This window comes from Etheostoma spectabile, chromosome 4 (assembly GCF_008692095.1).
Source record: "Etheostoma spectabile isolate EspeVRDwgs_2016 chromosome 4, UIUC_Espe_1.0, whole genome shotgun sequence".
NCBI classification, from domain to species: domain Eukaryota; kingdom Metazoa; phylum Chordata; class Actinopteri; order Perciformes; family Percidae; genus Etheostoma; species Etheostoma spectabile.
Window position 1 is genome coordinate 3437489 of NC_045736.1, and position 17347 is coordinate 3454835.

Here is a 17347-nt window from a genome sequence, read left to right on the forward strand (position 1 = left end):
GTTAAAAAGAACACTGATATAGGAAAACGGGTCAATTTGACCCAGTGACAACATGAGGTTTAATAATACAACATTTTCAAACCAAACTTTGAATCAACACTACTAGGAAAGGAAATGCCTTTTCAAAATGCTCAGTCATTTCACAAATTTTCTTATTTAATTTGTCTCCAACTGTATTGTTCCTTCTCTGCAAATTTGCAATCCCTTAACTGCAAAGTGTCCCTGAACAGAGCAAGGGACCTCAACCTTTTCTTTTGGAATTTATTTTATCCAATTCATTTATTTAATTAGAAAGACAAGGAATGTGTGAAGCGAGAGAGGGGGATGACGTAGCATTTGCGCCACTAACTATCAATGCCTATTTTGACATTTATCCCAATAGTACTATTAGTACCTACTTAGCTTTCATACACACTATAGACAGGTAATAAATGCTTTATAACAAACTAGTTTTTGATATGTGTATCAAAGCCTATTTAAACTCAAATTTACTAAACATATATTTTTAATTTTTTGGAATGTACTGCTTTATGTTAGAACTCTTAGAATAAAAACTAAGCTTATGCAAAAGCTGTACTGATATTAAAAAAGTGAAAATGCTCCACTTAGAGACTAGCCTGATGTCGTCTTACTCAGATTCTAGTCAGAATATGAGTCTGATGCTGCTCCATTGGGCTGTGATTATGGGGCGTGTTTCAACCGACCAGGAAAGAAAAGGCCTCTGCACTCAATTGGTTAGACCTACAACCAATCAGAGCAACGAATAGACCTACAACCAATCAGAGCAATGAATAGACCTACAACCAATCAGAGCAATGGATAGACCTACAACCAATCAGAGCAATGAATAGACCTACAACCAATCAGAGCAACAAATAGACCTACAACCAATCAGAGCAATGGATAGACCTACAACCAATCAGAGCAATGGATAGACCTACAACCAATCAGAGCAACGGATAGACCTACAACCAATCAGAGCAATGAATAGACCTACAACCAATCAGAGCAATGGATAGACCTACAACCAATCATAGCATTGGATAGACCTACAACCAATCAGAGCAACAAATAGACTTACAACCAATCAGAGCAGCGGATAGACCTACAACCAATCAGAGCAACGGACAGACCTACAACCAATCAGAGCAACGGCGTATGTAATGTAATTTGAAAAACATATTTCCAATTGATATATTCTATAACAGACGCGATGGCAGAATCTCCACATCTCAGATCTCCAGCAGCATCCACATTTGTTGTAAACAAATTCAACCCAAGCGCTCTTTGGTGACGTGGTTGATTATGTTACTGTTGATCATCTGTCCATCATCGCTTAAAGCCCGCCCTGACAATTTGATTGGTCCGAACAACTCTGGTTCGAGCATAGTTGCCCCTCAACGGATCAAGTCCAGACCAAACTTCCCAACCTCAAATGTTGTGGGTGGGGCTAACTTTGGCTGGCATCCAGGCTACTTAAAGATGCAACGTGCCAGTCATTATCACATCCACAGCATCAAGTCCTTGGTCATTTGCTGCAGATGACTTGCTCAGGCAACAGTCTGCTTAACTGACCGCTTGGTCTGCTGGCTGGCGCTCTGGGGTGGTACTGAAGTTTGTAGTAGAACGCTGGGACTCGCTGGGTAATGGACCAGCACAGAGGCTCAGCTGGGAGTTAAGATGGAAAAAATGGGCACTGCCCTCACAAACTGACTACCCCTTGAGCCCCTACGGCACAGCTAATTCAGTAGTGCACTGCTCGGAGTGCGTGATTTATCTTGCAGAAAGTGTCCTAAAATGAAAATACAAAACCCCAACACAACTTGTATTTCACTTGCAATTAATTGGAAGGGCTGCAACTAACAATGAGTTTGACTGACAGCTAATCTTCTAATCATTTTCTATATTAATCTGCCTGAAATGCTGCATAAAACATTAAAAAATAGTGATAACTGCCATCATAATATTTATAGTTTGTCTGACTAACAATCTAAAACCCAAAGTTCTGTATCTCACTATCATATAAGACACAGAAAACAGCAAATCTGCACATTTGAGAAGCTGGAATCAGAGAATGTTTTGCTCCAAAAATAATAATAATGAGGATTACTTGATGATCCAAATACTACGATTTAAAGTCTGATTGAGAATCACAGAATGGATGTTTAACATAAAGGCTGAAAAGTTGAACTTTTATTAGACTATATTATTAAAAGAAATGAAATAAAAAAGAAATTTGTCAAAACTGAGAAAAAAGAATTGCACAGATGTAGAGGTGTGGAGGAGGTGTGTTCCAGACTTTAATATCTGACAGTGGGTCATTTATCATCATGGACCGCTGGTGGTGAGAGAAGGGAAAAGGTGGAGAAAGCAGAGGCAGAGAGTATCAATATGAATTTTTTATTTGATGGGTTTTATAGGAGATTGCATTTCAGACGGCTGGCAGAGTCAAGGTTCACGGAAGAGTGAGAGCAGAGAGAGAGCGAGAGGCCAAGTCTTAAAGGCCAGGCAAAAAATAATGGTAGGAACACACACTTACACTTTTGTTGGCAACATACTATACCCTACTCCCTGCTATGTGTGCATAAAAAGCTTGAAATGAAATATTATCATTCTGCTTGAAGTTGAAAACCCCCTGATGCATTTTCTTTAAACACACACACACACACACACACACACACACACACCTTATATATCTCACTCTAACACACACATACATACAGCAGTCTTTGTTACTTGTCTTTTTTTCTCCTTCCCCACAACACACACACACACACACACACACACACACACACACACACACACACACACACACACACACACACACACACACACACACACACACACACACACACACACACACACACTTCTATGTCTGGCTTCAGGTGTGGTCATAAATCATCAGTGAGTGATTCCCCCAGCACCAGTGGAGCCAGAGCCAAGGGGTTGGAGGGGGGTTGGAGGGTGGAAAGCAGGGCTGGTGGGCCGGAGAGGAGGCTGCAGCTAAATGGCTGCCCTCACTTCCTGTGTCCATCAAGGCCAGAACGAGCGACCATTCAGCCTCTGGGCGCGACACATCGCAGACGGCCGACCTCAGTGGCACAAACACACATAACCGTGTGAATAAACCCTTTTTGATGGACGGACGGACTTTCTCTCTGTCTCACACACACACACACACACACACACACACACACACACACACACACACACACACACACACACACAGTATACATTTTTGGAAAGAGCACTTTAACTGCTTCCCAACCCACCAATCCCATGCACATCTTTCAGATATTCTTTTCATCATCCACTCTATTCAAAATGAGAAACCCAGTACAGCCGACTGTGTCTGAGGTGGAAAATGAGGTAAGGACCAACCAATTCCACCTCCAAGGAAACATCTGCCTGTAGTGGCTTTATATGGTCTGGTTTAATGTGCAGTTGCAATGGGTGTGGGTTTGACACATAGTAAAGTCAATGTCAGAAAGATTAGATAACTGTGTTGTTGTCTGGCATAAGACTATCGCTGGAACATATTTGAAAGTTAGCTGAGTAAATATCATATTTTTCTAAACCTATTATGGTATTTAAATCCAAGTGGAAAAACAATTTGAATTATTTTGCCATTTTTGTTTTGACTGAGGTTTTGACTGAGGCCTGATGTAAGGGTCATATTTGTCCATTAGAGGTAGCAACTGGTATTTAATCAAACTGGTTTAATAATGAGAGGACATACTCTGTATTCTTGGTTGTGTGAAGATATGGATTTACTGAGCTGAGTTCATTGTTGATGTATTTGTGTATTGACCGAAGAGTTCATGTGTTACATACGCATTGCTCATCTGGCCCAAGGTGTTCAAAAAAGTGTGAAAAAAGTGAACAAAAACAAGACAAAATACAAAACAAAACATCCATTGAACTGATTATTAGCTTTCAGATTTTTTAATAATACATTGGCCTTTTTTAGTGGATGATTATGTGGTAGTAAATGGTAACCTGGTTTCAGACTTCTGAATCTGCCTGACAAACAATTAGAGCCCGACCGATATATCAGCGGGCCGATGTTATCGGTCGATATTAGGCATTTCCCAAACTATCGGTATCGGCATTTGTAATGGTTGATAAAATAAATAAATACATAAAACATTTTTTCCTTTAGAATGACAAATAAATGATTCTGATAAATGATTGTTTAAAAATAAAATTAAAACGGACGGTCAACTATGTTATATAGTTTGGCGTTGCATAGTTTGTCCACCAGAGTTAATGTTAATGTGTTTTTGTTCAAAGGACTTTAAGTTTCATATCTTAAGTGTTTTATTTCTTTTATCAGAACTTTAATATATTTTGACGATCCTCTGTTCTGTTGTGACAATAAAACAAATTGTTATCTTATTATTTTAGTGAGAACTCATCGATAACTACAAATAAATAATGTTACGCGTTTCTGGATTTAAAAAATATATATATTGGCCAATATTTTGGAATATCGGATTTTTAAATAACCAAATATTGGCTGGGCTCTACAAACAATTGACCAACTAGAGCTCTATAGGCAGGATTAGAGCAGAACTCCACCGGTTTACACAAAGTAAGTATGTTTGTAGATCTTGGGAAGTACTACTTACGTATTTACTACTACTTTACTATGTGAAGAAAAAGTTGTATAAAGCCTTTGTGGCTTCAGAGAGAGCTGCATAATCTCTGACCTATTTCCTCAAGTGATGTCACTTCAGATAATACAAGTCTAAAAAATGAAAGAAATCTGGAGTGTAAGGTCAGAAAGAAGTGAATTTACCAGACTTCAGTAGATCTCTGATTGAGGCTACGTTAGCTGCTACTAGCATTACACACTTGAATTTCCAACCCAAACTGTTGAGGTTGAGTGTGAGGTTTTGACAAAGAAGAACAATGCATGGAAAGATGCAAAGATTTTTATCCTGTTCTTTTAAACTGTCTATTGTAAGACCGATAATGTTATAGGAGCGCAACACTAAATACTGGAGTACTTTCCATATAGCTAGGCAATAGGATGCATCCATTAAACCTAGTTACAGCTGTACAGGATCTCTCCCTCAGAAATAACAAATTGCGGAAATTGTTGATTAGCCAATATGAGTTGAGTATTCAACAAAATTGGGGATGATCAAACACCGACATACAAACAAAGCTGGTACAAAGTGTCTTTCATAAATTAGTCAATGACTACTTTCCATTGCCAAAGGGAAAAACAAGTTGTTTACCAGGAGGAATAGTTGTGGTCGGAGTAAAGAGAGGAGAAACAGATCGAACAAGACTAAGAGTCCAAAATGAGGAATCGAAGATGAGGGGGAGGAGGAGATGAAAAGGAAAAAGAGGGGGCAAGGAAAGGGAAAGGAACTGGACAGAGACAAATGGACATGGGAAATGGCCGGTGCAAGAGAGCCTGCCTATGAGACAGCCCTCTCAGCAGCCCTAACACAGACTGATAGGCCCACCAGGCTGTGCTACCACTCCAATCCATTCCAGTCCTGTCTGATTCTTCCTTTTTATTTGAAAAAAGCAAAAAAAACACATTTCAAGCCATATTAGGTCTACCTTACTCACAAGAATGTAGTATTAAGCCATGTGTTGTCACTGTTAGCAGGAACGCTGCAGCCCTATTTGTTATTAATGTGAATAGTTCCATTACTGGGGGATAGGAATTTTAGACTCTTTTAAAAATCTTCTTTTCCCTGTGTGAGCTCGTCTGATGAGTCTGTATAGTGAGGACTTCTTGCTTTCATTGGCAAACGACAAATCAGCAGACAGGCTTTCAGTTTTCCTGACATTGCTACATCCTTCTTGATTTACTCCTTTGGCTTATCTTTCCATTTTTTTCAGCGGAAACAGAAGGCCTGAACAAGCCTGAGGGTAACCGGATGCCAGAACTCTCAGAGTGACTGCAAGTCTCTCTTGTAAACTTACGGGGTTAAGAAGAGTTCTTTTATGGTGAATGATAGGCTTGATCTGACGCAGTAGGTCATCAATCATCAGTTCTGCCGTTGGTCACTTTTTTCCTCTTTTTCTAGTCCGTAGAAATAGCAAAGTCGGTAGCCTTTCCTCATTAACACCACCTCTGTAGACTGCAACTAGTGTCGCAACCACCACGCACAATTAGAAACAGTTAGTGCGCTCTCATGGTGTCCCATTTGTGCGCGCCAGCTCGGCTGCGTCTAGTGAAAAAAGGCCTTTCCTAGTTGAGAGTGAGAATACGGGGATCATTGTTAACTGTCCATGTATGCGGTAAGGTAAGTGAGTGCTACTATCGTCATCCCACAATCCCATTACTTTCCCCAATAAAGCTTTGGCAGTCCAGTGATTACCTCGAGAAGGCGACAGAGAGGAAGAATCTTAATAGAAATGGGATCAGGGGTTTTCTGTGAAGTCAGAACCTTCCCCATCTCGCTCTCCCTCTCTGGTGCTTCCTCAGGTGATGTCTCCAGGCATTGACCAGGTAATGCACCGTAATAGAGTACACGTGTGGGTGCCACCTGGCTAATAGAGAGGGGTCGTGGCAGCGAGGGGAGTGCCTGTCGTGCTGCCTGATTGAAACTGATGGGCCATGGTAAGGGTGCCATGGAGTAGGGCTACCCAACATGGCCCTGCCTGTCTCTCTCTCACTCTCTCACACACACACACACACACACACACACACACACACACACACACACACACACACACAACACACACACACATTCAGTCCATTATTCAATTTGGCCCTTCTAATGACCAGTGAATTACGCTGCCAGAAGGGATTTTCCGTCTGAACCCTACTGCTGGACGCACATGCTTCTCTCCACTCTGCATATATAGGGGAATCCATTTTGACACTGACATCCAATCAGTGACTTTAGCTGGAGGACGGCATCGGAGACAAAAAAAAACTAAAAAACACGGGTACATGAAGCAAGATTTGAAGGTATGGTGTATCATCTAAGATTGAAGCTAGAACAAACACTCTACATGAATCCCCCTTGCTTTTTAGATCATCATCCATGGAATAGACAAATATGCCTAACATTTTGGCTTTCAATGCCCTAAAATGCCCTTTCCTGCAATGCCCTTTCAATAAATGGCCCATGAAACACTGACCCTTAGCTAAAACTAATGGCCACAACTATTTCAGGTCATTGATGAGGCACACAAGTTCTAAATTCTATCTAGTGTCTTGTTAGTGAATTAATAACCATATAGCAACATACACCTCCATATGTAAGTATGTGATTGGGGAAGCGCACACACACCACACACACACACACACACACACACACACACCACACACACACACACACAACACACACACGACCACACACACACACACACACACACACACACACACACACACACACACACACACACACACACACACACACACAGGCTAGAGGCATAGGAGTGCAGAGAGAGAACTGCGATCCATTTCTGTCAGCCTTCGATCGATTTTTATTCCAAATTTCAGTTTGTGTTCCATCTGGGGTTGTGTATCGATGTAGCTGTATCTCTGTCTCTTGCATTAGTTTTGTTCATATGAATCGGTTAATCTTTACGCCCCTACCTGCCACTGTAGTATATAATGTAAATTTCACTGAAAAGTTACAGTGATTTGAAAAAAATATTTATATATATCTCACCAATTTGCGTATAAGTAGGGAATAAAATCAACGTGTGGCTTATCAAGTTGTGAGGCTGGCAACACAAAGCCTGGGCCGCTGACTGGATCCACGTTATGTCATGTAAAGGACGCGCGGCATTTGAAGACATCTGGAAGTAAGGACTGAGTCTACCTTGTCTAAGAATCCCAAGGGACATAAAGAAAGACTGGCACCTACACCAATCTGTTCTAAACACCTAAGCACAAAAGAATTATACTTATTCTGGCTCAACTTTCTCGTATGCATACATAACTCACAGCAACAAAGCTACATTGCATTTGTACAACATAACGGTCTGACTCATGATGAAGACAATACGGACAGAGAAACACTTCAGCATGGCTGTTGAATCTAAAGAAAGGCAAAATAAGGAAGCCTAAAATGTCTATGCTCAGCACACAACTGCTTCTTCCTCCTTCATGTAGATGTCCTGCTTATTCCCAACTAATGACGCCAGCCTCACTTTTGCATTTAGCCCGAGAACAATACTGTAGTAAGATTAGAATTATTTGATTGTCAGGTCAGTGCAAATTGTGCCATGGTCAGTGCAGGTCCACGTCCCACACACCCCACCAAGAAAGTGAAAAACTGTCCCCTCATTCTTTATAGATGCCTTAGGTCCAGTTATCAGATTTAATAATAATAAAAGTCCTCTACTTTTGCTTTCTTCCATCTTTTCAAGGTTGTTGGGTGGCTGCCTCTCATCTTTTCACTAGGAGCTGTAAAATCTATTTGACAGCTCTGATTTATGACACAGCATAGGCACTGAGCGCCTGTGGGGAAAAGAGAGTATGTTTGAGTGTGTTTGAAAGTGTGTGAATGTGTGTGGGTGTGTGTGGGTGTGTGAGCATGCCCGGCTCAGAGGACCACCACTGCTGTGCTCAATGTTCAAGCGCCCTACAGCGCACGCAGGTTGGGAACTTCCAAACACTTGCATGTGCACACAAATACTTAAGACACGTGTGATCGCATACAGTGATGGGAGAAGTATTCAGATCCTGTACTTATGAAAAAATACTGTAAAAATACTCTATTACAAGTAAAAGTCCTGCATTGAAAGTGTGACTTGAGTAAAAGTATGTAAGTATCGTCAGAAAAGTATTAAATGTAAAAGTACTCAATGAGTAATCCTCACATTTTAGAAACTAGAAATGTTCAAAACTGTTCTGTCCATGGATGGTTCATTTGTAATTACACATAGTATTTAATAAACTACATACGGACATGTGTTTTGTGTGGAAAAATCTTAATTTGTTAATTAACTAGTAACTAAAGCTGTCAGATGAATTTAGTGGAGTAAAAAGTACAATATTTCCCTCTGCAATGTAGCGGAGTAGGAGTAGAAAGTGGCATGAAATGAAAGGACTCAAGTAAAGTACAAGTACCTCAATTTTGTACTCAAGTAACATGATTGAGTAAATGTACTTAGTTACATTCCGCCACTGACCGCATGCACACACGTTAATTGAACTAGCATTCCTAGGCAGAGCGCAGTACATATTAAACAATGTAAGAAAAGCTACTGTATGCTCACTTGGAAGCCAAAAACAGCCTAAACAGACATATTGTGTATATATATTTAGGTTTTCTGATTCAGGTAACTCTGACAATGCCCTTAACATTATGTATTTCTTCGTGGTTTTTGGAATTCTTTTACAAAGGGCTCAACAATGTTGTTGTTTTGTTTGAGAAGAGCCTTGGGAACTCTTGGGTGTACATGCATGGGTCCTTTTTTCAGTGCATCGGCTTACTTTTGGAATTTAAAAGTGGTTTCTTGGTCTGTTCTTTTCCTCGGCCTTCCACCAATCCAGTCAATCCACACACACACACACACACACACACACACACACACACACACACACACACACACACACACACACACACACACACACACACACACACACACACACACACACACACACACACACACACACTCATCTCCTCTGTCCTCCTGTCCTCCTCGCCTGGATGCCCAGGGTGCTCACAGCTGACACCGTTTGTCACATTCAAGGCCGGGTTAGACGCACCGGGATCCCGCCCGCTCTGCACGAAGAGGGATGTCTGTGCAGATGTGTCCGTGTGTAATATATATGGGGGCGGGGGAAGACTGACAATAAATGCTGCGCTAGCACATGAATGCATCTATGTAGAATGGTGTGTGCCTGCACCTGTGAAACTGTCATCCAGGAGTTGTCACACTTTCTGCCTTGGACAGCAGGGGGAGGACATGACATGGTGGGGTACTTCTGCCTGATAAAAAAAGGTTGTGGCAGCTGACAGAAGAGGGAGAGAGAAAGTGTTCATACACCCTAAGAAGACGAATGTCAAGAGGTGGGAAGGGAGAGGATGGGGGAGGACAGACGTGCAGTTGGAGACAGCAGAAGAACAGTGAGGGCTACACTATATCACAAAAAAAGCAATATGAACTGTGGTGGAGCTCTTTCTGGGCTGATATTCTAAAGTTTGAAATTAATTTTGCCTCCGTATTGTTGGCAAGGGTTTCACAGTTGGTTGGCAGAATCAAATATTCATCACTGGATGTCCGGTTCCATTAACTTGAAGGAAATTCCTCCCCCGTACCACATGGAAGCAGTGGAATAACCAGCGCAAACGGCAAAACATTTCAATATCCATTTGGATCTACAGCGACTATGAATACACATGAAGCTTATCTCCGCAGCGATGAAGGGAGCCGACATAAACCCCTGCATACATCTCCAGGGCCATGAAGTGTGTCTCCGCCAGCTAAACACACCTCGGCGGTTAGTGCATTCTTGCTCTGTCAGCCTGCTACAGTCCTTGGCCGCATGCTAATCAATGCTAATTACATTGAGACAGGCAGACACAACTCATTTCTTATCATGACAGAGTGCCGCTGTGCCCGGAAATGTTGTGACAATAAATAAGGCATTGCTCATAATCAACAGCCTTTTTGTTGCTCGGTAAATGAATGTGAGCATGTTTTTTTTTTTTTTTTTTTCATGGTTACTGTTGTCAAATGTTAATCGGTCTGTCTGAGCTTCTTCAGAGGCTGTAAATCAATTTTTTGTGCCTACGTGCATTAGCTTAATTTATTCTATAGGGAAGGAAAACGGCAAAATCAAAAGTACTGTGCTACAGATTATTCCAAATGCTGATGGTGATGTCAAGATCATTTCAGGTCAACCAATGTATGCATGTATGAGTAAGTGACTAATCTATGCGGGAAAGAAAAAGTGGGAAAAGAACAGGAGGGTTTGGAAGAAAGAGAAAGGAAAGAGGAAAAAAGCAAAGGTGGTGTGTAAAAGGAAGGATGTAAGGTGATTTGAGAAGAGAAAATGCGAGAACAGAGTCTCGTTGTTGGCCAAGTCTCTTCCACTCCGATGGATAGTGAGCGTCTGGTGGTGCAGATCCCCCTCTCTGCAAGTTACAAAAGCTCATTTTGGAGATTTTGCTGGCACGGCAGAAAAGGCCTCTGTTCCGTTTCCCATATTTCATATACGGCCCATTGGCAACCATCGTCTACGAGTGTCATGGCTTGGCACATTTATGAGAGACGCCTTTAAGAACGTATCACTTTGAAGATATGCTGAAGTTCAGCATTTTCAAAGTCACTGTGCACTCTATGAGAATTCATGCATGTAGCAAAGGTAAACTTTAATCATGGTTTTGCCATCAATAAATACGGGTCCTACTGTATACAACTGAAAGTTGCAGCTTACACTAAACATAATAATACAAAAACAAAAAGATTATTCAAGAAGCGATGGAAAAAAATATTGGGACAAGGCAAACAATAAACTATAAAAGGAAATTAAGTTTTTGAATGCAGTATCTGTACCTGTAACAACTGTTTCAAACTGTAGTATTGCTTCCATTGCCTACTAAGTAAAAGGTCTTAATACTTCTTCCAGCACTGTGTAATACGACATGTCAGGCAACATCCCAGAAAACAGCTCCTTCATCCTGGGATTTGAACCTCAACTTTATTGACAGTACCATGCATGTTCTGTCAACAATAAATCGGATTCAAAAAGGTCACAGCCTCCCTGGTTCAACAAAGCCAACATTTTGGGGTTGTGGGCAAAACAAATAGATAAGAAATGTACAATGTGAAGCTGAGCAACATGGTCAGTGCGGGAGTACGGTCTTGCTACACCACCTATCTATTCTGGGATAGGGGACAAACAGCTCTGGCTTGTTTTATATTTCTTTAAACTTATTACAACCGTCCGGAGCGGTGCTAAGCCCCGGATGCAGTGACGGCACCCTTGCAAAATAGATCCCCGCTCTCTGAAGATGCTTTGATTTTGCCCAATTAGACCTCTTAGTACAGTGTCTGTGTGTACATATAGTGCTTGATTGACATCTAACAGTCTCCAGTTAGCTCTGTGGCAACTGGCAAAATAAAAAATGACACTTGAATCCATGGAAATATTATGCTTGCATCCTTCTCATCAGTCCGACATCACATAATTCCCAACCCGGCTCAACCCACATTTAACCTGATCTAATTAAAAAAAAAAAAAAAAAAAAAACCTGTGCAAGTGTGCAAATGTTCCTAAACTGGGTAAAGAATGACTGAACCCAAAGTTATCAGTAAAAGTAGCCGTGCACTTGAGTCAAGTTATTCAGGTACTTGAGTCCAAATATTCAGGTATTTAAATCAAAATATTCAGGTACTTGAGTCAAAATATTCAGGTACTTTAGTCAAAATATTCAGGTAATTACTGTACGTTTGAATAAAAGGTGGGGCAATTTGCAACAGCAGCTTAAGAGCAATGTTCTCTATGTGTTCATATGTGTCATTCAACAGTAGACACACGCACACTTTCCAACTGCGCTGAATCACCATAACAATTAATCAAACAGAGCTCTCTCAGCGGGGCTAAACTAGTATTTTAGAAGCTCATGAACATTAGGAGTTGTGTTCAGGGCTGCAGTGTGGATTAGTGGTTGATGGCACAAACTCAAACAGCTGACCGTGGTCGACCCCCTGTATCGATATGTTGAAGTGTCCTTGTGGAAGACAATAATCCACACCTAATGGACGACCCAGTCCAGTGGCGCTGCGCTGACTGGGACCTGTGACCAAGGAGATTTGTCTTGACTCGATGTCACATTATTTTACAGAGAATTGTCTTAAGTTGGTGTGTGACGTTTATCAGTGTTTTCAGCCCCCCCCCCCAACGTCTCCTTCTAGGCAGCGCTGCCTGAAAGGCACTAGGATTAGGCTATGGTTAAGGTTAGGGTTTAGGTGCCTTGAAATCAATGGTAACAGAGAGGCCTTGAAGTCGATTAGGCAATGGTTATGTTAGGGTTAAGAGTTAGGGTAAGGTGCCTTGAAATCAGTCGCAGCGCTGCCTGGAGGGAGACGTTAAAACACCTTTGAGTGTGCGTGACTTTGTCCTCACAGCTTGCATTATCTGCTGTCTCCAACGGCCACCAAAGCAAAAGTACTAAGCAACTTATCAGGAGGTGTTCCAGCGCGGGGCATTAGAGCCGACTCAGAGATCAGGTAGAGCAACGTTGACCCAAAGTCCTGCTTAGTCATCACTTCTGGCAGTATGGTGAAAAAGTGCCACTCTCATTCCCATGGTGATAAGGGAGAGTTAAAAAGGCCGGAATCAGACCGGCGTAATGCTGATGGACGTACTCGGTACCTGAGCGAGCGGGTCTCGAGTGCAAGTTGAGGGGCTAAAAATGCAGCATCAGCAGCGGTGGATTTACGTGGATGAATGGACTCGGCGAGGAGGGTGGCGAACGGGGGGAGGGGATGGGTTGGAGGGTGGTGGGTGTCAAAGCAAGTGGCTGAGACATGGCTAATACTGCCAGTGAGCTGTGTCCACCTAAATAATTACTACCTTTGCTGTTGGGCTAATCCCCCAGAGCCGAGCAGCAATCAGACTCAGGAGAGAAAAGCTTAGAGGCTCTGTGGGGCTCCCGTCCCGTCGGCCGACATCAACACAGAGACATGGACCTGACTCACTCCGAGAGAGAGAGACCCCCTTTACTCAATACACACAAACTTCTGATGCCTAAACAAACACAAACATGTTACATCAAAACAGAGTGAGTCAATCTAGGACTTCAGAGTATTTATTAGGTTTTTTTTTTTTTTTCAGGAAAAATAAATGCAAGATATATTGTCCCTTTTTTAAAAAAAATTATTTTTAAGAACAGCAGCTTCCATCGTCTATGGAATATAGAACGGAAATACATCCAAGAGTCCCATCACCAAAAAACTCATTTCTAATCTAGTCTTTCCAAAACTGATTGACGTTTTCAATACATGATAACACTGGTGTCAAACTGTTACTGTTCTCTGATGTTAGACACACTCACTCTCTCTCTCTCTCTATTTATATATATATATATATATATATATATATATATATTTATAAAGATTCAAAATATATATCTGTGAATATATATATATATATATATATTTATTTCATGTTTTCTATCTTCAATCAATAAAAAATGCTGATACAAAACAAACAAAAAGGGACTGTTTCTGATGGTGTTTGTGGTTTGTTTACATCAGAAAAGATTATAAACATAGGAGTAAAACAGATTTATATTTTTATTTTAGTCTATGTTCTTATAAGAAACGCGTCATTTTTAATTTATAGGTCTGTTTCTTGAATCACATATGTGAATTAAACATGCATTGCATTGTCACTTAGCAGGGGACAGCATATCTTGAATTTATTATCCTGATTTGTGGAATAATATTAGAAATCTAATTCATTTAAAAGACATTTCTCTGACAAAACGCAAACAAAGGATTGCTTATTGGAAAACCACACATAAACCTTTTTTTTTTAATCAGTGATAACTCGGGTCCAGTCTAACGTCCTCTGTAACAATTGTCTTCTACACATTACTGACAAAAAGTTAACGCCATTTTGACAAGACTTTCTATGCACATAAAAACAACTTCAAATTGCATCTGAAAATAAACCGTCCATTTATAAAGCCCATTTATAAAATACCCCACAGGTTCCCTACCCCCGCAACAAAAAAACACATGACAGATGTCAGAGTAGTCTGCTGCTGCAAACAACTTCAAACCTCACAAACTATTGAAAAAAAGGATTCATCACAGCCTATGCACGGCTCTCGTCTCTTGCCAGTTACTGAAAATTACAAAGTCTACAGAAATCCAGCTCAGCATCCCCCTCCCTCTCTGGGACCAGCTGCCGTGAGGGGTTACCTTTGCGTTCTGAGCGTTTCTTGCGCCTCCTCTTGAGCCTGCGTCGGATCAGGCAGTAATAGGAGCCCAGATTCTGCACGCCGTTGGTAAGAAGGGCCATGGCTTGGTGAGCACTGTTCCACTGTTATGAAAAAATCAACTAAACAGCTTCCTGACAGCGACTAGACTAACCTGGAGCAAACACAACTTTGACTGCTGGGATCTCACTGTGATCACCTGGTCTACCGCTCCTTCACTCTTGTCCAGTTTGTGCAGTCCAGCTCATGCTATTCAGAACTCCACACACCTACAGCGTTTCTTTGTTTCTACTTTAGTCCTTCCCTTGTATCCGAACTCTATTTCCCTCCCTCCCTCCCTCCCTCTCCATCCTCTGTTGACTCCATGTCTGCCCTATCAGTAGTCAGAGAGGGGAGGCGATAGGGTAGAGTGTGAAAAAGAAGGAGGGGAATAGCAAAGGAGAGAGACTCGTGTTTTCATGCGGTTGTGAATTAACACAGGGAGCCAAATCAAACTCTCCACCTGTCTAATCCCGTCTCAAAGTAACCGACGTCTCCGACAAGCGAACACAACCTCTCGCAACCTCGCCAGGGACAACACAGGTGTGTGTACACTGAATGCAACTCTAATATCCTTGCAAGCACACACACATTTGCATCTGTTCACACATACCATTGAAATCTGCTGAAATAGAAAAATAAATAGTCTTTTCTTGTACTTGGATTCCATCTCTACTCAGGTAACCTCACTGCAGAGTGAGGATGAGAGACATCTCAGAAAGCAACACTCTGCCTACCTCTAGTGGTAACCTTTTGTAATTACATCCATGATGGAACCACATCTTCTGAGCGGCACATTTAAAGCCACAGGGAACTCACTAATGCTTAAGACAGTTATCATTGTGGCTGTGTTTATGATTCTTAAAAAGATATGTTGATTCTGATAAACACTGGTATAAAAAAAAAGTCTATAGTAAGCCACTTCAACCAATTGTGCTATATAAACAAACGGCAAGGCAATTTTATTGATATAGCACTGAATTTTTCAGCACAGGGCAACTCAAAGCGCTTTACATAAAACACCAAGAAGCAAAAAGAAAAAGAAGAAGAAAAAAAAAAGCAAATTTAATACAAGATAAAATACAAGAATAATATTCACAGTACAGTATACAAATTAAGGAAAAGGCTAAATCCAAGCCAGACAGAAATGAAAAAAACAAATGCAATAACAGAAATGGAAAAAGTGGGGAGGAAAAGAAACACTCACCTTTGGCTCTGTTGTGATGACGGTGATCGGAAAAACCCTAAAAGAGAGAAAAAAGAAGATGTTCCAAGTAAGTAATCAGCTGGGCTGAGCTGTATCTGGATTAGTGACAGTAACAGTTTGTAACAGATGTGATGAAACCAAGTAAGTGGTAGATACAGAGGGCAAGTAAAGGTACCCCCCCCCCCCCAACAGATTCAAGCTCCATTGCTGGGGATAATTTGTCGTTCCCAGATCACGGGCAGAAGTTTGGACTTTGCATTTCTGTATTTATTGTATTTATTGTTATTTATGAGTATGTGGACTTGTTTTATCAGCTGTGTCTTCTTTTTTAATTATATGTGGGTTTTTTTGATGACTGAGTAATCTGCACAAATATTCCAATTTGCCTGTAAGTTGTACTTGAGCAAATGGCAAAAATAAAAAATAAAACCCTTGACATTCCGTACACTGGCTCAATTGCTCCAAAATGTGGCCGGTCGCAGCCATTTCTGAGGTATGAGCAAAATAAAAAAATAAAAAATAAAACCCTTGACATATACTGGCTGAAATTATCCAAAATGTGGCCGGTCGCAGCCATTGTTGAGGTATGAACAAAATACAAAAATAAAAAATAAAACCCTTGACATATACTGGCTGAATTTATCCAAAATGTGGCCGGTCGCAGCCATTGTTGAGGTATGAGCAAATGGAAAAAATAAAAAATAAAACCCTTGACATACACTGGCTGAATTGCTCCAAAATGTGGCCGATCGCAGTCATTGTTGTGGTATGGCATGCAGGTTTTTCCACTGAGTGTGACTGGAACTATTAAATTAGCTGGAAACTGTTATTTTTTTCTAATTTGTTCATTGCAACATAACCTGAGTGCAACAGTGCTTCCCTGTAAGCACTGCATTTGGCAAACACAAGGCCCTTCTTAAGAAATGCAGTGCAGAACGCTGTAGTTTATGTAGCCAGTCGTGACACAGAACTTTGATTCCCACCACAATAAACATATTACTCTTATTATTATAAAATGTGTTGCCTGAAAAATGTAAGGGCTAAAGGGTAACAAAAGTTCCAGACAGCAGCATACCCAAGCTGTCAAAGCTATCTGTGAACATCAGACAACTTAGTAATTTTTTCCTGCTAACCGATGCGACTTCTCTTGCCTTATACAATTCACTATTTGACCATCCAACTAGAATTCTATGGAGCTAGAACAGTGACAGTA

General features: G+C 41.1%; 1 protein-coding gene across 5 annotated transcripts in view; it reads right to left on the reverse strand.

The window, feature by feature from the left end:
* Positions 1 to 17347, reverse strand: part of adarb1b (adenosine deaminase RNA specific B1b) — a 134205-nt gene that overhangs the window by 32205 nt on the left and 84653 nt on the right. For 2 of the 5 annotated variants that reach the window (XM_032512935.1, XM_032512936.1), the window contains exon 3: positions 16135 to 16171. The exons of 2 other annotated variants lie outside the window; for them this stretch is intronic. Coding sequence is in view for 1 of the 3 variants with exons in the window: in XM_032512934.1 (XP_032368825.1) it covers positions 14872 to 14971 (100 nt within the window). In the remaining 2 variants the exon portion in view is untranslated. Of the gene's footprint in view, positions 1 to 14871; positions 15151 to 16134; positions 16172 to 17347 lie in introns of those variants that run through there. One more of the 5 variants, XM_032512934.1, reaches the window with a different exon arrangement.